This window comes from Dreissena polymorpha, chromosome 15 (assembly GCF_020536995.1).
Source record: "Dreissena polymorpha isolate Duluth1 chromosome 15, UMN_Dpol_1.0, whole genome shotgun sequence".
NCBI classification, from domain to species: Eukaryota; Metazoa; Mollusca; class Bivalvia; order Myida; family Dreissenidae; genus Dreissena; species Dreissena polymorpha.
In genome coordinates this window covers 11,257,866-11,282,749 of record NC_068369.1, presented here as the reverse complement: position 1 = coordinate 11,282,749, position 24,884 = coordinate 11,257,866, and the positions used below count along the sequence as shown (strand labels likewise).

Genomic DNA, 24,884 nt, shown 5'->3' with positions numbered 1-24,884 from the left:
ATACAACAAAACTACATTCCACGCACGATTTCTGAACATTTCTTAAAGACAACCGTCAAAAGTCCCGTATTCCATCAAATACAAACTTCACTTTAAATTAATATTACAACGCAATATGATCTGTGATTGTAATTTATCACACACACAATTTTGTCATTAAATATGTCATATGTAAAATGTTTTAAATGTGAAACTTTGTGCAATGGAAAATATATAAATCGCTTAAGCTTATTTCGGTTAAAACAGACTGATGATCGACGTCAAATGACAGTGCAGGAAATGAAGACAAGACCAAGTGCCAAACAATTTTAAACAGCTCAGAAGGATACAACAGACACAAATCAATAAATCTAAGGTCATCACCTGCCCTGGGTCTTAAACAGTTTTCTTGGGTCTCCGAAAAAGGTGTCTCAAAACTGAACAAGAATCTGCAATATTCAGTAATAATTATTTAACCATTAAAGCAAACGCTTACAATATTCATGATGTTCATATGGCGTTCAACTGATTTCAAGGCACGCCATCTGTCGCAGACTTGAATTTGGCCTAGTTATTTGTATCCCACTTAACTCTGTTGGTTAGATGAAACATAACCTTGTCAATGTAATCTTTTCGACCCTGTTTCATCAAGATTAAATCATGTATTTTGCTTCTCTAGTGGTAATTGATATTGCGGAGATAAATTTTTTGATCTCATTGCATCATGATTGAATCATACGTGTTGCTTCTAAAGTGGTAACAAGGTTTTTCTAAGATTAGACCTGTTTACCTAGGCTTTGAACACTCGTGACCAATTTCTAACTACGTGACCATTTCCTAACTCTTAAGCCACACATTCTGACCGAGTGTTATCAAGATTGAGTCACAGGTGTGGCTTGTATAAGGGTAACACGGTATTATTAAGGTCTGACCTAGTGTGCTTGATTTTGGACAGATGTGACCCTGATCAGAAATTTAACTAGATCTTATCAAGATGAAAATTTGGACCAAGTTTCATCAAAACTATGGCATAAATGTGGCGTGTAGAATAGTTACAATGCTTTCTAACATAGACCCAGTCAGTTATTCTTGGAAAATCATAGCCCAGATTATTCAAGATATTGGCCCCTAGAATGGAAACCAGCCACAATTGAAACCGCACACCGCACCACACACAACGATATAGAACACATATAGATTGATCACAATAGCTCACCTTGAGTAGTTAGTGCTCTGGTGAAGCCAGACATCAAACCAAAACACCACCAACCATAGATGCATATTCCATTAATAACATTAACTCCTTCGGCGAGGCAGTTAAATATTAATTATGCAGCTTAATTTCAAAATATGAAAAGTACAAATGAACGAGTTTTACCAGTCGACATTGTCTGATTTTTTGTGAGCCATCACCCTCCCTAAAAAATGAAAGTGGAATATTTCCAGTCATGTTTTAATGCATATCTATTCACAGATCATATGCATTTTCTATATATTCTTTAAGAATCACAAACACAAGACTTTATTATCAAAATATAAGCTTGCATTTTTCTTCCAGACTTTATAAATCTTTGGTGAAACTGGTCAAAAAGAACCAAAACTAAAAAGTAGTTATTACTTTTCTTAAAATGTTACAAAATGTCTGCAATATTTATGACATAGACATAGCACTCTCACATTAATTTTTGAATGAATCATTTACGTTTAGTACTTCTGGTTGACTTGTTTTACAGTCCAGATGCCACTAGAATACTTTCTTTAGCTTAGTGCCTTTCTGACAACTTGCGTCAATGCATTCTTCTGACGGTCATTCAGCTGGTCATAGGTACTAATAAACCTGTTACGCTTCTCAAGTCCCTTCAATTGTGGCTGCCTGCTGACGCAGTATATCTCAGTGCTGTACAAACCTTGAATGTTACTGGATCCATGGTAATTCACATACAAAATCACGATGACACCTGTTAAACAATTTAAAACTAGTTTGTTCCTAAAAATACAAAATACTTCACTACATAACCGGTATTCCATACTATATTTGTAACATTATTAAAATTAAAAACGCTTCTTAGGGTATTTAACACTCCACTGGCTTATAAAAGACTGTCAGCAGCCCAAAGGCTCAGATGACTCATACGTAAGACCCTATTATTTTTCAATTTGGTAGTGTTTATCACATGAGAACCAGTTGAGCTGAATTGAACAACATCTAAGTTAGACTTATATTTTTTAACTGATTGACATGTCTGTAAATTATTTTGAAATCCAAACAGTGAGTTCTGACAATAGGATTTTCAAATATTACTATACTACTATTGTCAACGTAGTGAGGCAAATTAAAATGCCTGACACATATTTATGGAAATATTTCCATAAATAATTCACCTAGAAATATAATTATAATATATAACACTCTGCTTTACACAAAAAATAAGCAAACCATTTTCATGTTAAATGCTTTAGTGATCGAATGATAAACTTTTCATATATACTGTTAAATTCTGAACGACAACATGTATGGCAAAGCTTGTTTTACAGTACCTCCTAACTTTTCGACAGCCTCATATGTTGTTCTATCCATGTCCCCCAATGCAAGCCCAGGCCCTTCTATTATAACATGCCTGGATAAAGAAAAGAAACGCTGCTAGAGTCATCAACTACAAGTAAAAAACATATTATAACAACAACTACCAATAACTTTATTGTAGAAAATACGCCATGGACTATCACGTGTGAACCAATCGTTTCTGAAATTTGTGGCAGATATATTGTCTAACACTGTTAATTATATACAAAAATATAAAATCAATTTTTTGTTTATATTCTACTATTCCAGAAATTCATTTTCAAATCTTGTTCTATGAATCATAGCAAGTCAGTGTCTGAATTTAGTTTCAAAAACAGTGTAAACTGGTATCTTTTATGTCATAACAACAATCACAAAAAATGAACATTCAATTTAAAGTTTCTTAATAATTGTGTTAAGGGTTTTCTTATTTTTGGAAAATAATCTATTAGGTGAAAAACCACTTAAAACCTAGATAGGAAATGATTTTACCTTTCGCAAAACTCATCGCACATGATGTACATTTTACAGTGGGGTAAACGAGGAATGTCTGAGTGCTTTGTGGTTTCATGCATTGTGTCAGCACAACCACTGGTACCAAGTGCGGATCTGACGAGAGCTTTGTAGTCTTTGCTCCTATTTGAATTGAAACTGATGGTGCAGACGGTACTGTCAAGATTTGGGCAGAGGGGAACTGCCTCGAGTGCTTTTTGCGCTTCATTTTCCTAAAAAAAGTAGAATGTTCCTGAATAATGTACGTTATGTAAGATATATATGTGTATGTTTTATAAGAAATTTAAACATTATCATATGTGTTTAATTTTAATGACATTGTATCCTGCCTTTAGACAAAAACGTCATTTCTCTTTTACTATTTTTGAAAGACAAATGTTCGCTACATTCATATCATATTGACAACATTGTACTTCTGACTATTAATTGTATGGAAAAGATGAAGATTTACGTAGAACAATTACAAATCGCAAACAGTGAAAACCAGAAAAGGGAGAAATCGTGTATTTATGTAAATTTCAAAATATTTTGTTACTTATGTTCACATTGTGAAGAGCAACATTCCTATAGACCTTGTACTTTACCAAAAGGCAAAAATAAAATGTCACTAATGCGAAGAGGAAACTTATCCATTAGTGTTTGATACATCACATTCTAATGAATGTTTATTTACTTTAGACAAATATCTTATGCATGTTCACGAAACAATGCTATCAAAGACCTAGCATACGGTATGAGGTACTGTGGTACAGTTAATCCGCAAGTAGAAGTGTCATTACGTCATAAACTACATCATATTAGTTAAAAATCCTAATTTCTTTCATTAAGAAACTCAAAGTTGCCTAAACTGTCATAGACGAGATGAAAACCTCTCATATATTAGTGGCTATGCTTTATTTCCAAAAATTCGAATAATTGCCTCACTGACAGCTTGTTTCAATGCATTCTTCTGACTGCAATTCAGCTGGTCATAGGTACTATTAAACCGGTTACGCGTCTCCAGTGTCTGTAACTCTGGCTGCCATTTTACGCAGTATATCTCAGTGCTGTACAAATCTTGAATGCGACTGGACTCAGGGTCGTTCACATACAAAATCATTAAGAGACCTGAAAACAATTTAAAAAGTGTTTTGGGCCTTAAATATATTGAATACCAGGATAAATAACCGGAATTTCAGCTCCATTTTTTACATTATTGAAATTAAAAACGCATCTGAGGGTATATAACACTCCACTTGCTTAGACACGCTTGTCGGCAGCCCGATTACTCTGATGACCTTTCGTAAGACCATGTATTTTTCAAGTTGGTATTGTTTATAAGAAAGAGAACATTATAAAACATCCGAGGTAGATTTATCTTGTTTATAAACTACAAAGGGAAATTTCTATAAAATTATTTAGAAATCCAACCAGTGAGTTCCAACAAAATGAGTTTCAAATATTTCAAAACTTCCATAGCTGACATGCTGCTCAAGGCGAGCCAAAATGCCTTACACATTAAACTGACAAAATGAAATATTTCCATAAATTATACACCTAGAATTATGTTTTAATGGAAGTACACTCTGCCTTTAATAAAATTTAAACAAACCTTCATAATTTACAAGGATTTACTGATTGCAGGAATAACTTTAAATGTATACTGTAAATTGTGAAAAACAAAAAATATGGCAAAAAATGTTTTACACTACCCCCTAATTTGTTGACAGCCTTGTATGTTGTCTTTTTTTATGTCAGCCACTCCAAGCCCAGGCTCTTCTATTATAAGATGCCTGCATAGAGATAAGGAAGACTACTTAAATAAACTAACTACTAGTATTATACATATTTAACAATTAGTACCAAATGTTGCAGAAAATACGCCAACGACGGTTACATGTGAACCAATTGTTTCCGAAATTAATATCAGATATCGTGTCTAATTATCTTAATTAAATTCAAATCTGTAGAATTCACTTTTAATTATATGCATTGTAAAGCTGATAGTAGAAAACTGTTACAGAAAATCATTTTCAAATATTGTTGTGTGAATCTTGACAATTTTATGTCTGATTTGTGTAAAGAACACATTGCGCAATGATGTTATCTGTGTCACATCATCAGAAACACAAACATGAACATTCATTTATCAATTTCTTAATACTTTTCTTAAAATTATTTTTCTTCTTTTTGCGATAACCATCTTTTAGGTTAAAACAACTGGGAACCAAGAGAGAACATGTGTTTTACCTTTCGTAAAACTCAACGCACATGATGTACATTTTACAGTGGATTAAACGAGGAATGTCTGTGTGATTTGTGTTTTCATGCATCCTGTCAGCACAACCACTTGTACCAAGTGCGGATCTGACGTGAGCTTGGTAGTCTGCGCTCCTATTTGACTTGAAACTGATGATGCAGATGGTACTGTCAAGAACTGGGCAAATAGTAACTGCCTCTAGTGCTTTTTGCGCTTCACTTTCTTAAAAAAGCAAAATTTTCCTGTATAATGTACGTTATAGTAAGACATATATAGCAGGTTATATAAGGCATTCAAAATATTATCGTCTTTTTAATATGAGTGAGTTGAAACCGTATTTTAAGCGAGCAAGTCAGAAGTTATTTCTGTAAAATTATTGTTTAAAGACACTCATTCAGTATATTAAACTTATGTTGACCACCCTGTACCTGTGACTTCTGTACTTCTTGCAACTAATGTAATACAACAAAAGCATGTTTATTTATTGAAGACCAAGTATCTTGGGTATGTTTAAGAACAATGCTATCAAACACTTAGTACCCGATATCTGAAACATCAGGTACAGTTCTACTGGAAGTAGAATTGTTATTTCGTTATTAAATCATATAATGTTTCAAATGGTATCTCAAAGTTGCATAAACAGTCATATAAGAACTTCTTAACCATAAGCGGCTATGCTTTATTAACGGGAAATTGGTAAACTGTCATTCAAGGAACATTCTATAAAATACTCAGTGGTATCTGACAAGACGCTATTTTGAGGTCTTTTGAGGAACAGGAGGGAAGCCCGTATTATATATTATATATATATATTTTACGTGTTTGTTAGTAATCTACCTGTTTGACCTGACCTGAAGTTTACCCTCCGTTCGTTATGTAAACCCGTCGTCTGTTCGTCAGTCCGCCCGTTCGTTGTTTTAGCAGAGGTTGATGTCAGTTCTTTTTATAAGAAAAGCAACTCTCAACGTAAAGATGTAATCATAAAACTTGGCATACATATTTGGCTGTTTGCTATGTGTCTTTCTGTCAATCTTTTACTCGGTTCATCCATAGCTTCGCATGTCTGTCATCATTTGTTAACAAAGCTGGATCCATTTGTTCTAAAAACAAACTATTACATATACTTATATATTCTCTGTGTGTCCATTTTTGAGTGATTTTACATACATACAGTATAATGCAAATATGATTTCACATATATAAACGTAAGGTCAAATACGATTTACATAAATGTATTAACATCTGAATACTTTATATACTGAGATCCATTGAACGTCTTTTGTTTTAATGCAAAACTATTACTTTGACGTAATACAAATATTTTATGAAAGTAAATATACGTCTGGTTGTCTCATCATTGAGAGTGTTGGCCACTGAAAGCAGTAATATCAATATATCATATGGCTTAGCATCGGGGAGGATGTCTCACTCACGTAGTAATGTAAGTCTACATATCTTCAGTCTTAAACAAGAGGCGACGGCATGAATGACGCTGGCTATGACTTTAAGACCACAGCGTCTACAAAGAGGTCCGGGAGTTTGTTCCCTTGTGTTCATTAGTGCAAGGACATCGTAGTTCGTCAGTGATGACCAGAAAGTTCCGATCAGTACAATGCCTAGGGGATGGGAACCATTTCCAAGAGATCAGCCATTTTCAATCGAATAATATGAATATTAATTCAGATTGATAGTTAACATCATTATGTATACGTTTTATTGTTCAGCGCATGATGTTCAATACCTTTTAACAAATAATTTCGCGCATTTCTGCAGATAAAAAATATCGACGGCATTGTGTTCAAAACGACAAATTCAGGTATGTTTATATGAAATGTAACAAAGCAACCTTGCTATTAATGATGAAGATGTGTATAAAAACGTAGTGCTATATATTGTGATGTATTGCGATATATAGTTATGTATTATGATGTTTTGTGATGTGTTGTGATATTGACTGCATTGACTAAGCAGCATGTTTTATAAATTGTTTCAGTTAAATAAACAAGTTCAGTAATCTTTATAAGCAACTACTTGTATACATGTACTTTTTACATAGTTTTGACGTATGATCTTCAATGGGCCCTTATGTTCGAAAGAAGATTTTCGTTGATTGTAAATATGATTTCCATGTGCAATTTTTAAAGCTTGTATATAAGACGTACAATATATTATTTTAATCGCAGTTTTAATCAAAAGTAATTAGAAAGCTATGATTTTACCATATTTAATGGTAACTTTTTATCATTTTGCTATGAAATATGTGTTTAGGTTTTTTTCTGACGTATCCGTCATTTGTAAATATTTTTTGTCGCTTATTGTTCAACTGTTTGTATAGATCGGAAGTGATCGTTCAATGAAAGCACATAGTGCACCAAAAGTATATGACGCTACAATACAAGTGTTGGTATCCCGAAGACCACTATCTGTTTGCATGTATAAATGTGATTGTATTTTAATATATAAATAATTAGTCATTGAAGTGGGGTTGTTTCTATATTGCAACTAAAATAGTACAATCAGTATATGAATCCGATGAAACATTGTATAATTTATTTATTTGTTCGATTTTCATATAAATTAATTTCACCGATTTTTGCGATAAATCGCTCTGTATTTTGACCAGGTTTGTATTGTGACACTTTCTTGAACATATATTGTCAAAATATCACTTTGTTAAGCTTACAGAACGGTTGAAACAACCCGTATATATTAAACATTACAAGATTACAGGTATCATACAAAATATTACACAATGTATACACATATTGTAACTTGAATGGCAGTGCAGTTCATAAATATGCAACATTAAGAGCACAGCATGTCGGCATTGTGTGATTGTTGTTCGGTTGAAGTAAAGAAACATTATATTGTCAGTGCTTAAATTGACTTCCAATAGCAAAGTGCAACAGAACGATACCTCATACGATCATGCATATCTATATATGCTTTTATCATGTAAGATTTGTTTTACATTTGTTAGCATATTGTTACCTGGTTAAATACACGCTATATAGAACATTACCAGAATGTATTTTTTACATTTTATTATCGTCTGAAAATAAGTAAATGAAATGTAAAATTATTTGAAAGGCTAATAGCAATTATCAACGTGCATATGAATCTTTATAATATTTTATAGCTAAAGTGTTATTTTGATATAGTTGACAAACGTCCTTCTCTCGTCCAACATTTTTATTTGTAAAATCCTTTGTTCTGATTTGATTAATTTGTATTTCGTGGTTCATAACCAATATAATTATTTAACGTATTGCATACTTTGCAGTCAACACAAAAGGGTAACTATTGTATCCAGCATAATTGTATCAAGAAAACGACATTTCCTTAGCACTACGGAAATATCATATGGTGGATTTTGTTTATACATAAACAGTCAAATTAAATATCTCCCATGAACAAGTTGCCAGATATGTATATACTTGGGTGCAACAAATGTTAAGTTTAAGAGTTTCTCCTTTAAGCAATTGTACACATTTTGATCATTTGATTAAACGTGTTCACTTGTGATGATATGTTGTATTTGTATATTTTTGCAATAATAATATTTCTTGCTCACATAATTTAAGACGTTTAAAATCTATCTTTATCTTCTGTATGTCGTTGATATTGCATTTTCTCAAAAACTAGAACTGCCTTGAACTGCCTAGAATAATAGTGTTATAACAGATTGAAATCAAGGGTCAATAAAAACATATATAAACAATGATTTATTTTTAGCAAAGATGGAAGATTGCGAAAAAGTAATAAGTTTCTTTATAAGCGTAACCATTTATTGGTTATCGATTTGTTTGATTTTTTTCATGAAACCACATTAATTTTCCAAGATGTTAATGGAAAATCTATGAAATTTGTTTTTAAATTCAGATGGTGTTTGTCAAAATGTTATGTCACAATATACAGCTAGTAAGAAAAGTTCCATATATAATATATCGACTAACATATCATGTTTAAAGCTATCAGTCATAGTTATGAAATTTAAAATAATATATCCATTGATGTATAAAGTATTCCGTGTATATACTCTGAGCTTGGTTAACTATCTTAATTCGTTCGACACGCTATGAGTGTAATTGAATTTTTGCTAAGGATAGTCGACATGCAAGATGTTAAATATTTAGAATAATTAAGTATATCATGTATGAATCAAAATCAAAATCTGATTAAAATTATACAATATTATAAATGTATTGATGATTGATTCAACCGAAAGGTACTGATATATTTTTGACTATTTTTCAAACAATGGTTACAGATTTGATAATGCAAAGATGATAACTAAGTGAATCAAGTACAGCAAAAACATATGTATTAAATTCGAATTGAATCAAAGTGATTAAAAAATATTCAAACACAGATTTGTCATCTTCATACGAGACTCTGTATACAAATTAACAGTAGAAAATGGTATACGGCATACACAAACAACCTTACTGTATAACATAGCACATATGTTCTAGAAGATTTATTTTATTGTTTTATTGTTCAACGTATACTGTATTGAGATGTTTCACAGATTTTCACAAGTCAAGATCAGTGCGTTTGACCAAAATGATTTAAAAGTGCATTATTTACCTCTCAAAATAGTAACATGAATACAAATTTGGCTATTTATTTATAAAGCGAGAGATAAGATTTTTTTTTATAACTTATAGACCTTATATTGATGAAATTTGACCTTTGACTTAGGTTTATGTATAAATATCAACGTCAGTATACTTATATACTATTTATTATCATTGAATACTGTATACTAATTTAGGACTCCCTATTGTATGACATAGAGGATATTTGTTGGATTCGGTGGATTATCGATTTTAATTCACGAGTGATCATTGAACATGATATTTTCACGAGTGAATTGAAATCGATATTTCACAGAATCCAACAAATTTTCTTTTTATTTTAAGCTTTTTTTTCCACAGTTTATATACGTTGTTAAAGAGTTTAACTAAAGAATGTCGCTGGGATAATCACGTCATTTCGTCAAAAAATTACGTCATTTCACAGTAAACAGTGAAAATCATCGATAATTTTCACTGATAATTTTCACTGTTTGAAACAGTGAAATTATCAGTTTTAATTCACTGATATGTCTCTATAAACCACCGGAAAGCATTAAATAAACTGTTCTTTATGAAATAAAAACTATATCTAGTGCTTAAACAGTTTTTGTAATCTATTGTCTAATTACCCAACTCCAATAGGAGATGAAAATAGCGTGTCTTTACCGAAAGGCATAACATGTGTAGAGTGGGAAGGGTCATTTATTCCAAATGCATTAAAGCATACTAACATACAAAATTGAAACTTTAAGGCATAAAATGGGATTAAATGTTTGCAGGGTTATACATCTCATGACGTCGCTCCAATAATGCTCTCTCATATCTTTATTTACATCAATACAGTATAGGTTTCTTGCTAAGCTGAAATAACATGCTCGTTACAACGATCTTGATTGCACTAACCTTCATTGTCCTATACTGGACCTGCCATTACACAAACGTATGGCGTTTGTTTGCACTTATTGGTTTATAAACGTTTCAAAACTTCACAAATTCACAATTTTTCGCATCGATAATTCGCGTCGTGAGCATAAGAGGTATTGATAAAACTGCGAAAATATTTCATGAATATTTGAGATCAGATTTTTTTTCTTTAGGCTACAAGAATGAATGCATATTTAGGTTACCTTAGGTGCCTTAGCTGGTTTACATCCGAAAGTATTTGGAACCTCTGTAGAGGCATCTTCTTTGTCCTCACTGGTAACTAATCTCAATGTGTTACTTCCGGTTATTATTATGTTATATTTACGTTTATAGTCATACATCATAGGATGATCACTCCAATATTGGCCCTGGTGTCTTTTAAATATTTCAGTGTGTTCTTGGCTGTAGCAATCTCACTTAAATTATTCAACACGATTACAATACGGTTTAAGAAAATGTTCTTGCGATCGTCACATGTACATATGTGTTTTATGAGTTTTAAAGGGTGAACTCTAGTTGTTTTTATTGTTCAAACTAAAATTCCACCTGTTGTTTGTTTGTCATATATAGTGTTAAACATCTTGTATGTTTCTATCATAACTCCCGGTAGTCGAAGAAATTTCAAAGTGGGTAGTTTAATAAATTTAAGTCTTCCCTCGTATGACATATCCTTAAGTTTTGTTAACATGTTTATCTCGTAGTTGTTGTAATTATATTGGGTGTACAACTTTTTGTGATGCTTTTATGATTGTTTGATTGTCATTTCATCGAAACACAAACGATCAGTATAGCTCTAGCTGTATAAAACTAACATTCTAACCTTTGATCCGATTATTCAAAATACAAATTAATAAGTTTTAGTGTACTTTTAAACAAAACTATGAATACAACCGGAAAAAAACACACCAATACCAGTTAAGAACAAATAACAACATAACATTTTAGAAAACTTGGAATTCATAATTTCGTTGTTTAAAGGCCTTTGTCATAGATAATAATCCGGTGTTGCGATGGAAGATATGGCCATAATGCCAGAACTTTAATACTTAAGGTAATAACAATCGCGGAAAAAGAAGTGGATGAAACAGCCTATGGGCGAAAATTTAGTTAAGCGAACATCTGACATTGCGAAACAGTTAGCATGCAGTTATATATTGTATGTTGAGCTGGCCACAAACTGATACTTCACTATTGCTGCACATGCATTTTGAGTTCTATCCAATATGTATTTGTCAGTAATTACAGTCTTTATTAAAAAGACTTTATAAAAAGGCATCAATGCGCTCACACAGAATCATAAAACCGTAAATTTCAATAAATTAATTAAAAAAAACAACGAGGTTATTATATTAATGACTAACTGAAAAGAAGTTTTATTCGATTTAGAACTTTTATATTTGCAATATAAGCTTCTCCGTTTGGTTATTTTAGAATATAAAATAAGATTACCAGACATCTTTCGGACAAAAAATATGACTCAATTTACGTCCCAGAAAATTCATAGAAATACAATTTATTTATTTATCGAAGCATGAACGCATACTATTTCCGCAACTGAGTGTTTAAAGTTATGTTTCAATAGATTTCAAGTGAAAAAGCATTGTTTTGATTAATGAAGACGCCTTTAAACTGGCTGTTAGGGTCATGATAAAGTACATGCACTTTATGGCCTGTTTGAGTTAAGCTATTTCCAGAAGCAGAGCTACAGATAAGCTGCGCATTTGCGTAAATACGCAATCAAAAATAGTAGGCTACGCAATTTTTTCAAAATCCGTGCGTACCGGTACGCAAAACAAATCGCCGATACCCAATTCGAGCCGCCTTCTATGCGTAATGAAAAATCCCGTTTTGTTTTGGCCGTTTTGACTCGAGTCTTAATCGACAAGCGCTTGTTTTAACGTACATGTATTTACCAATCGTTTAGATGATAACACATGCGAGTCAAACAAAATGGCGTCTCGAGGCAGACGAAGAGTTCCGCAAAAAATACAAAAAAACATATAGATTCCTTTGCCGTGATAAAAAAAATTCTAAATCTAAAACAATTGCAAAGGGCATAGTTAATGACATTAATATGATTATAGGTGCTACCTAATTTACGGGCAAAAGCTTTTTAAGTTTTTTTGATAACTATGTATTTTTAATTAATATATTGACATGATTGTGTTCAAAATATTATAATTGTTGCAATAATTAAGCAATGCATCCAAAAAAAAAAATCAATCTTAAAACAAGTTACATGTTCCAAGCTTAAAGATCTAGCATCTTATATTTTTTTGTTTTCTAGCCACAGGAATTTATAGCTGGTTCGGTGTCTGTGGTATAGTGGATGGGGTGTCTGCTAACTGGCTTAGTCACTGGGAGGTCTCTGTATTGATCTCTTAAGTGGGAGCATTCTTTAGATAACCCTAAAGACATACTATGGCGTACCATTTGGGTTAAAAGTCAAGAAGACCTACAAGTTAAAAAGAGAAATGTATGTCGAAGTACAATAATTGTACGTCAACATAAATATAAAATACACTTCGAAGTATATATTTGTACGTCAAAGTACAATTTGTACTTCAATATACATATTTATTCTTCTACGTACACATTTTTTGAACAGCCAATCAAAACACTAGTCTCTTGACGAGCCGCTTTTCGTTCAGATTTATTCATAATAAATGTTTAAAATCTCTTTTTTAATTGAGGACAAAATGAATAAAAATATCAGAATGGCAAAAAACAACACATAGAAGTTTCAAGTATTTAATGCATTTAAATAGATTATATACAAATTTGAAGAAGATTCAATTGTTACCTTTTTAAAATTAAAATTATTCAGCATATTGTGAGTATTTATTGATCATGCGGGGCGGAGTATCACGACCGTCCAGTGCATTACTATGTAGGAAATTCCCAACGGTAACCAAACAGTTACCAAGCATTAACGGGATAAATAATGTATTATAACCTCCCTGTTGGTCGTATTTTGTGATAACCATAACTTGCATAAGTCAGAGGTTAAATTTCGCCACGCCAGGTCAATAAATACGCACAATATCTATGAGTTAGCGGTCCATAGTCGCATAATTTGGTATAAATTATAATAATAATAATATTTAATAAATTCGCACAATATCTATGAGTAAGCGGTCGATAGTCGCATAATTTGGTATAAATAATAATATTACTTATGTTCACTGTCAAATATCTCTAAAAGCAACAGATGTAAGGTGTCTTCTGATTGGCTAACACTCAAGTGTCGGTGAAAATTGTACGTCGAAGTACATTTCTCGTTCTACCTAGTAGGTCTTGTAGACTTTCGACGTCATGGTACGTCATATAGACACTAAGTACTGGTCCTACCCAGGAACCAGTTTGTTTCATCAAATGTCGCAATTCAACTTGACAGCTTGCTAAAGCAGTTGCATTTAGCATACAGTACATGTGATGTGTCAAATCAATGTTGATTGACAAATTTGACAGGATTTTTTTTAATCCAATAAGTTTTAGACTGCCAAATAACACACACTACGTATTGAAAGACATACCTGGAGCTTTCGTCTGTATACCACTGACTTCATCAGAAGAATGATTTCTACTGTTGGGAAACGTTAACACCACTAATTGTCTTCTTATTTATTATCAATGTATAATTATGTGTAACAGCATAACAACATACTTGTTTCGCAATTAAAATATTTAATAAATACAGGTATCTTGCAGGTTTCTAATTTTCTTTCGCAAACTATTGTTGAATAGTTTAAATTGTGTCGCCACTAAAAAAACTAGCCATTTTGTAGCAATTCTAAAATCACAGTCTAAACTGCATACACTTAGCTCTTTAGTTACAATTTGAATGCAAATATTAGAATGCATCATGTTATATCATCCATATTTTTTTATTTAAACATTCAAATAACACATAATACAGTACATATATAAAAAGATATGTGGTATTGTGTGGATATACAAAACACTTCACATCATTTATTTGCACATAAAATAATAGTTACAAAATAAGTAAAACTCATCAACCTACATTTCAAGAATATTTACGTATATGAAATTACAAAGTGGTGTTATTGTATTACCTTTTAAAAATTAACATTGCTGGTTTTGCACTAGCCATAAAACATTTATCATGGATTAGCAAGTAACAACCAATTTATTAATTACACAATAGAACGGAAATCATATTAATTGCATTATGCATTTACTAAACAAGCTATTTGCTACTGTTTAGAATTACACTATCTTACTAAAAATGATCACAGGTACTTAGTGCTTTTACATACTTGTGGTAAGTTTTGTATTACTAGTTTGACAATAATCGGCAGACAATTGTCGATATACAGACAAAATTTGCATGGGAACTTTTCATATTTTTTCAGCATAATTGCCTTCAAATTGTTAATTTAAAGACCCTTTGACATTGTTTGCACATCTGATCTTATTATACCATAGCTGATTTTTGTTTATAGATAGACATATATAGACTTCAAAGTTCTATAAAAGTTCACACATGTTCCACCCAAGTAAACAAACAGAACCAATAAAGATCACCACAGATAATAACTGTGTGTATGGCTTGGAAATTTTGATAGTTCGGGAATCCCTCCTTTGTTGATTTCTGTAAACCAAAACTGTCAGTTTTGCTGGATAGAATGGCTTGCATAATGCCCAGCTCTTGCCTTGGCAGAACAGCTTCTAAAAACGGAAAACCAACAAATATCTTAAAATTTGATCAATAATGCAGACAATTTATAAATGTCTTGTTTTTTTGTTGATTTCGAATCTGGAAAAAAATTTACGTAAGATTGTGGTATGAAAATTCCAACGGTATCGGATTTTGTGGTTTTAGGCCTAAACTAATTATAGTGATATGTAACCTTTCGGGATATCGGTAAAGTGCGAGCAGACGAGGTGTAAATACGTTAAAAATTAAAGCTAAAAGACTAAAAAGTTAGATCTGAATATCTTCAAATTTTAAGAATAAATGTGTTTCTGGTGGATAACAACGACAACTTACCAGAATATTGCTCATGATCACACGTAAAACTTCTTTCTGAGAGCGAATGGAAAATGCGTCACAAATTCTGATACATAAACAGTAGGGTGTCGTTATTGAAATACCGCGATAATACTGGAAGAATAGAGATGCCAACTATAGTGTTTAGAACAAATAAGTTTTTAACAAGCGTTTGTGATTTGTCAGGATAATAATAACAATAAGATATCGAAAAGATCAAAGCAAATAAATTCGACAGAAATCCGAGATTCGGCAATATATTAAAGACGGGTTATGTTCCCCTAAATTGTGTTCGGTGATGACTGTTACTATATGTAGTGAACCAGTCTTCGGCTTATACCCACTGAAGAAGAGCATTCAGGGGAGATAATTGAGTAATTACTTAATTCTGGAACGGTTGCGAAGAAAAACAAATAATGCGAGAATATTTAGTGCGATTCGCTACACAATTATGATGTCATTGATATAACTTTTCCTGAGGTATGTATTTACATGTGATTTAGCATATGTCGAAGTGTTTTTGATTTGTTCAAGGTCATAAATAGCATCGCGAAAATATATGTCGTGTGGCAATTTTTTTTGAGACGTATCCATATGTGATATTCTTATGTAATTTTATGTCTAAATTCCCATATGTATGAACGGTCAACGCCCGCTTCGCGGGCTTTTGCCCGTATTAACTCCATGTTTTGTTCCGTGGACATCTGCGGTAGTATTTTAGATGAACTTGTTGATGGGGTGCACAGGGGGTTGGAACGGTGTTGAGATAGCATAATAAAGTGTTTAGACCGAAAATGCCAAAAAATAATTTTTAGTATAATAATAGTAACAAGGGTTTCAACTAAAAAAAAATATTTTCTAACAGCCATCAATCAGATATGTTTAAGTTCTCTGCATTGTGCTGAAAGTTGTTATTGTTTATTGATAGAGTTATGTCTTAGCTACGTCTAAATGCCAAAGTGGTTCATTTGTATTATTTTTTGGCAATGAAACCGGACTCTGATTGATGGCTGTCAAAAAATTGAGTTGAAACCCGTGTTACTATTATTATATTTAATTTTGGTTTTGGGAGTTTTCGGTCAAAATACACTATATTATACTATCCAAACACCGTTCCAGCCCCCTATGATGGGATGTGTTGTGTTTCCTAAAGGAAAGTACTGGTCCATATTGGAACAAAAACAAGTAGAAACACATTCGATGAGAGTAGAGAGGGTTGCGAAATTCCATTGTTGAATCTGGTTGCAGAAAGATGGAACAACCTTATTATACTGCAATTAATTACATAACAGTAACTTTATGTAGGTACATTTTTGAGGAGCTAAATTAATCATTTATTGCAATTACCCAATTCTCTTGTTTGTTTTGGTACAAATACCCAATTATTTTTTATATGAGCGGGTATCATACTTTTGGATACCCAATCACGTTTTCCATTACCCAATTCATTCTTATTTTGAAGGGTATTACCCAAGTACCCCCAAAAGCTTATCTGTAGCTCTGATCTTATGTTAACTATTTGGATATTTTGTATACATTTACACACTTTGAATCAACAACAAACATGTCTCTGAAGGTGAATGAAGTCCTTTTCAAAGTTCGTCAGACGCTTAAGCTTAAATCTTCAATGGAGTAGATATTGCAATGTAGACATAAACGACTGCAATTATGCCAACAATCAATGCACACATTTGATAAAAATGCGTTTTCGTCTTAAACTTTTTCAGCATTAGTTTAAATCTCATTATCAATGGCATTGTATCAAGTTTAATTCGATTCTTTTGTCGCTTTGGTTGCATCATCTGCTTGATAAACTGCAGGGCGATATTGTCAATATCAGGATCATCCTCGCTATCACCGACGTAGCTCATCCAGTTAATACTGGTGTGTTTTTGAACTCCTTTGATATTAAACACATTGGCAATCTCTTGTTCTGTTTTCTTGAACTGAGCCGCTGTTATTGTTTCTTTAGATTCTGCTTTCGGGAATCTCTTCATTCCCTGAACCAAATCACATTTGGTGATGACTATGAATACGTCGACATCGTCTGATATAAAAAACAGTATATTAAGACCAGCAGAATGACGCATACTCCTATGGATTGTTAAGATTATATAAATACTCAGTCACACTTAAAATGCTACATATTTGTAATAAATCGAAAACGGTTCATGGTATCAATTTGAGAATACATGCTTTGTCGTTTGAAAATATTAAACGTCTGTATCAACATATTTTTATCAATGACGCTGGGTCACTTGAGCGCCAAGTGTTTAATTCAATCTATTAGCATGTGCAAATTGAAAAATGCAAAGAAAGTAAAACGAGCACATGATACATGATACGTATTTTGTAAAGGTTAAAATGTATTAAGGGTCTTATACCTAGTGTGTTTCTATATCAAATTTTTGCGAGTTAAAAGTATGAATAGTGTATAAAGCAAAACGATATTGTTCGCTGACTTTGTCCTGTATGATTTAAACTCAGACAATGATATAGACCACTTCGAATAAAACGATGTATTTAGTGGAAATGTAAAACTTTAACAAAGCGGACATCCGATAGAACATATTTATATATAAATATATATATACACAATGAGTGAAGAATAAATAGACGTGTTTTAATAAACATATTAAATTAATAGCTTTTCATGTAAACACAGCGAATATAGGGCTTACAATGCAGAAACCCAGTCTCGGGATCAAACGTTTTCAATGTTCTTTGAAGAACATCTACCAAATCAGTTGGAAGCATTTGACTGCAAGTTGCGACAAACACGACTTTCGTAACCTTCCATTCCTTGCGACAATTATTGTATTTATCTTTCAAATATCCAACATAATTATCGCTCTGGAGCTTTTGTAAATGCGTTATAGATGTTTCAGGTGGAATGAATCCTGAAAGATAAAACGTTTAAATTAAAGTCGATATTTTTACTCGCAACTTTATGGAGATTGTTTTAAAATATCGCTGGTTACCGATTTTACTTTCATTGACACATATGTATTGCATGGTAATGAGTTGTATGTGTCGAACATGGGTATATGAAGATGTTAATCGAAATAAGCACACACCTCCCAAAACCACCTCCAATATTTCTTGAATATCTGGTGAATCTTTTCCTCCCATTCCACCCGCGTCAATAATGTTTGGTAATTGTTGCCAGCAATCTCCAATGACCTTTTGTTGTAAACTCTGTAAATCATTCGTCGCAATACCACAGTGGTCAAACCTATAACAAAACATTTATTTACCGGTCTTGAACCAACATTTTGAATAAAAACTAAACCATACAGTTCTCTTTTTAAAACTTGTGCATTTTTTTATTGAGACAATTTTATTTTAGTGTATGTGTTTAAGGTAATGTATTTGAAACAATCCAACTAAAAATAGCAATCGGAATGAAGTGTTTGGATATTATTTTTTTAACAGACATCTGAAGATTTGCATCTTAATTATGAGTATCATTCCTGATTAATCATCATTCGTACATACCAATCAAACGTAAGCGTAACTGAGCCTACAAGTCCTCGGCCAGACCTAGCTCTGTAGAAATATTTTCCGGTCAAGGCCTTGATGATTGTGTTAACCATCGAACTTTTTCCTACACCAGTGCTTCCAAGAAGTAAAATAACCTCAGGTGTCTTTCTGTCTTCTCTATTATAAACGAGACACAAAACAGACGGATATCAACTTATTGCAAACAGTTTTATTTAACTTTATTTTTTTTGTCTTTATGAAGAATGACGCATACATTGTATATCTCTGAAAGAAACATTCTTCATTAGGAAAGTCATGTGATCAGTTTCAACGCTAGGCAGGTGTTACGTTATCGATATTACGTTACACATGATAACAATCAAATGTTATTTTACCGTTTGCACAAATCTGCAATTTCCCTAAGAAGTGCTTCATTAGTCTTCTTTACTTCGTCTTCCATAGTCTTCTTTTCTTCGTCTTCCATTTCAATTAAATCTGATAATTTAGATATAAGCATATAGTTAAAATATTTAAATGATATTATTCAAATATGAGCCGCGCTCTGGAAAAATCGGAAAACTGGAATTAATTATTGAAATTAATTGTGTCATAGATGCATGCATGTAACGCAGGAAGATCATTTTGTTCTGTAAACGTCGTATATATTTAAGTAGCCTAAAACAATACATCCTAATCGGATAAGCATAAAATCGGATTGAAAAGATTATTGATTAAAAAATCACTTTTAAGTTTACATATGTACATGTGTTATTTGCCTTAAATTATTCATGATAATTTTATATGATAAATGAGACAAAATATTAAAATACAAATCAAATAAACAGTTTCAATAGAGTATTAACTCATGTGAGAAATGATTTTTTACTCTGATGATATTAATTATCATCTTTCGTCATTTAACATTAAATATATTGTATCATCACCGAAGTCGTTTATGCGTTTGTTTTGTTTGCCTCGTATTCCTGTAAAATAGTTTTCAATTTACAAGTATAATAAAATGCACACAAACATTCTAGCCAATAAGTTATTGATATAATTATATTATCTACAAGGTGTATTCTACTTTCTTGATCAACAATACGATCGTAAATATTCTTAAAATACTCGTATAGATGATACTATAGACGAATATAGATGTACACGACAGAAAAAGAATCGATGTGAAGGTAAGGCTCACGACTGTTGACGTTTGCCATTGTTGAGTATAATAGTAAGCATTAATAATTGCAGAGATAAGATGTCGAAGGAAGTGTAGAATGAAGTTTCGAACCAGAGCTATCTATCAAATTGGTAAATTTATGAACGGCGTCAGCGGTTTTCTTCATTGGTTTTAAAGAATCATCTTATGTTTTAATAGTTTAAATAAAAGGGGGTGTATTATATATCGCATTCATAATTTAGTCGCAAATATGTATTGTGGTAATGTCTGCATTCGTCTCAACAAAAACCACACACTTGGTTCTGTTGTATTTAAGTAATGTTTGGATGCGCTCTTCCAAATGAAAATAATGGATTTTGAATCAATATCAAACTTTCGACATCATCGGAAAGGGTTTGCCATTAGAGACAGTTGATGGCAGTAATATTATTTTAATTGTTTATGACCCAGTTGACAATGATCATGCAGTCTTTATGAATAAAATCTCCAGTTGTAAAGACACACCTCCGCATTGGACCAATGAAATCACTCGTGTGTTTAAAATGTCAGTTAGTTGAAATGTATGTAAACAGAGGTTTCAAACGGCGCTGGACAGTTAGTCGTGATGCATAATGAAACGACAAGAACGGTAATAATGTTTTTTCATACGTTTTATGGAATTATGGTATCGAGGTACATGAACTTTGTAGGAAAGATGCCCTTTACTCCGTGAAGATTTCAGGCTTAAAGACTGCATGATCATTGTCAACTGGGTCATACGAGTTGTGTATCGTGTTATTTCTTAAAAGTTGACGCAGCATTTGTAAAAATATTGCAAGACATATACATTTCCAGAAACGAAATTCATTTATGCGTTGAATAAGACCAAGATCGTGAAAATCGCTGCACAATTGATGAAGATATGGCTGTTCAAAGCGATGCACCCCGTTTTGGGGTGATTTTGAGTTGGATACCTTGTTATATATATATATTTGATAGTGAATTTTTTCTTCATAAAATTTAAGTTTTCGTTATAATATGATTATTTATCATTCAAAATGATGTTTTCACTAATTAATATCATAGCCACACGCTAACAACCTGTGCTTACAAAGACGTCTATTCTTCTAGTTGTTCTAGATGTAACATAAAAATTATACATGGTCGTCGTAACATGCTAGACTTTTCTTCTAATTTGGCTTATGTCTACAATAAACGTACTTACTTTCTTGTACAATAAGAGAATTTACCATAGACAAATAAAACATTGTTCAAGTTTTAATATATCTTTGTATGCAGAAATCTGCAAATGCAACCGAGTTCACCTACGGCTATTATTTGTGTCGTGCTCTGGGAAAACTGGGCATAATGCATGTGCGTAAAGTGTGGTGCCAGATTAGCTTGTTAAGTTCGCACAGGCTAATCAGGGACGACACTTTTCGCCAAAAATTGATTTTTGCTAAGATGGAACTTCATTTTAACAAAAAATGTCATAAAAGCGGAAAGTGTCGTCCCTGATTAGCCTGTGCGAACTGCACAGGCTAATATGGGACGACACTTTAAGCACATACATTATGCCCATTTTTCTCAGAACACGACACATTTGATAAACTGCTCTGGTTCATTTTAATAGCAATAATGTACATAGAGTACATGACGTAGCGTGCGACGAAGAAGAAAGTTTATTGAGTTCTCATTTGAATATAATGATACGATGGCATTAGGGTCTTTATTTAACTATGCTAAAATAATGATCAAAGGCCCTAGATGCAAACTCGTCAATTATTGAATTAAATGGATTATTTATGGATTTTAAATGATTATTAAAGGTAAGATACTAGTTCGAACGTGTTTTGTTTTTTTGTTTGTACTTTTGTTGTTCCCTGTTCTCGGAGAAATGATTTTAACACGGGCGCCATTGATGCATCGGATCACACACGGCATACCGATAACAGAATATAAGAAACACGTTCTGTGCGTCCTTAAATTCGTCGTCCGAATTCGGAAATCGTTTTGCCCTGTAAATTAAGTCAAATAAAGTGTCAGTCGCTGTAATTTGTTGTTTACTCGTCGAAATTGTGAAGGTCGTCGATGGTTAGCTTTTATAATGTCGCGCGCCGCGGCCATTTTGTGTAAGTTACCTCTCGGTTACTTGTACTTACCCACCTAGGGAAGCAGGGTATGTTTTAACTGGGTTTTAACCGATCGGTATAACTAACTAAATTTTATACAAACGCTTACCGACCAGTAACCAACATGTTACCGACTTTAACTATGGCGCACCAAAGGGGTCGAAACTTTAACTTCTGCTCGAGCAGAAAAAAATGCTGCTCGAGCAGCATATTGCTGCTCGAGCAGCAATTTACTGGTCGAGCAGCATTTAAATGCTGCTCGAGCAGCAAAATCCCTGCTCGAGCAGCAATATGCTGCTCGAGAAGCATTTATTTTTAGAATAAGCCATTGAACCCGTCAGCCAATCAAATTTAAGCTTTCAAACGGACGACATAAGCTATCTCTACGGAAACGAAATAGACCGATGTAGCGTGAATATTGTTTGATCGTGAGATCTGTCACATAAATCGGAAATCTGACGATTTTCATAGTACCCCGTGAGATTTCTCCGATCAGTCGCCGTGAAAAATGTCAGATTGATGAAAAATAATATTTAACGCAATGTTGTTTCAATTCAACTTAATTTCGCGTTTTAACAGCTTGCAGCTATTTTCGGACATCTTTTTTTCGGACGTTGAACCTAAACACGTTGTTCACAACAAAGATATCAAAACAGTAGTTCTAACACCATGCAAACATTTGAATTTTAAAACGATTTTCGTTTTAAATGTTATATATATCGATGATGTACATGCATTACGTTGTAAAGAAATATGGTAATGCCTAATTTACAGTCATGAGTGTTTCAGTGTTTTAATACAAAGATATAACATTGATTTAAGAAAATATTTTCAGATTATATATATATATTCCAGAAATGTATAATCCCAATCAGTGTTTTTATCATTATTTTAGCTAATTCACATGTACACTCAATTCAGGAAAACTATTGTATTATATTTCACACAATCATAATTACCACTATCATCATTTATTTATTTGTCAATAAGCTTGATTGGTAATTGTCGGTTTGGCTCGGGTAATGCTTTAAAGTACCCCGTGTACTCTTGAAGTATACTTTAATGTACCCCCGGTACGCTAAATATACTTAAACGTACCGTCGGTGTGTCTGTCAGTGCAGTCACTCACAAACTTTTCAGGGCTTTATCTCAGAAACTCAATATAAGTTTTCAACATGAAACTTTATGGGTGTATAAATATAGCTGAAGAGAGGTGCCATGCACAAGAACCATAACCCGTCGCTTTCTGAATAAGAGTTATTGCACTTTGTTGTTTTTGTATGATGTAACTAGTGCTATATCTCAGATACTATACAAGATTTTAACATGAAACTTCATGGGTGTATAATTATCAATGCACAAGAACCATAACCGTATACTTTCTTACATAACGGTTATTACCCTTTCTTGTTATTGTTTTTTTTTATGATGTAACTTTTCAGGGCTATATCTCATTTATAGAACCATGCATAATAACCATAACCCTTCACTTTCTTAAATAAGAGTTATTGCCCTTTGTTGTTTTTGTATGATGTAACTTTTCAGGGCTATATCCCAGAAACTATTAATACAAGATTTCAACATGAAATTTCATGGGTGTATAATTGTCAATGAGAATAAGTGACATGAACAGTCTGACGTTACTTTTCAGGACTATATCACAGATACTATACACAATTTTAAGATGAAATTAACTGGATGTTAAGATATCATAAGGAGAGGTGTCATGCACAAAATCTATAACCCTACACTGTCTTAAATAAGAGTTATTGCCAATTGTTGTTGTCTTTTTATGCTGTAACTTTTAAATAAGTGGGATAAGGGTACAACCCTTCAAATAAACTTTTCTGTTAGTTCTGCACCCATCAATAATCAAAATTTATTTGGCGGGGGATATTAATTTAACGAATTTGCTTATTATTAGTCTAAACTTTGAAATGGACTTAATATTTTAAGTAGCATTGAGAATATAAGACACAACAGACTCATCAGTCATCAGTATTATGTTAGCATATCTTTAGTCGATTACTGAACTAGGGCAAATATAGTTGAAGTTTATCAGGTGGTCTAAAAGTCCTCACCGCCTAGCAGATAAGTCTACAAAGTATTTTAAAACCGGTTCATGAACATGAAATGATAAGTCATTTCCGCCATGGCGATTATTTATTTTAAGTCAATATGTTTTTGGAATCTGAAGGCACTCATTGAAAAATACATCACTACATAAATAAATATCTAGGTCAATTGTGATTCTGTCAAGCAATGATTATCATATCAATTATTATCTCCAGAGTT

General features: G+C 32.6%; 1 protein-coding gene across 5 annotated transcripts in view; it reads right to left on the bottom strand.

Moving 5' to 3' along the window:
• Nucleotides 1–17,016: 17,016 nt before the first annotated feature.
• LOC127859974 (uncharacterized) overlaps nt 17,017–24,884 on the bottom strand; it is a 43,847-nt gene continuing 35,979 nt past the window's right edge. For all 5 annotated transcript variants that reach the window (XM_052397636.1, XM_052397639.1, XM_052397641.1 and 2 more), the window contains 5 exons: nt 19,694–19,793; nt 19,314–19,475; nt 18,893–19,050; nt 18,497–18,715; nt 17,017–17,862 (listed from right to left, as the gene is read on the bottom strand). In XM_052397636.1, the coding sequence (XP_052253596.1) occupies nt 17,432–17,862; nt 18,497–18,715; nt 18,893–19,050; nt 19,314–19,475; nt 19,694–19,793 (1,070 nt within the window). In that variant the 3' untranslated portion in view covers nt 17,017–17,431. The remainder of the gene's footprint in view (nt 17,863–18,496; nt 18,716–18,892; nt 19,051–19,313; nt 19,476–19,693; nt 19,794–24,884) is intronic.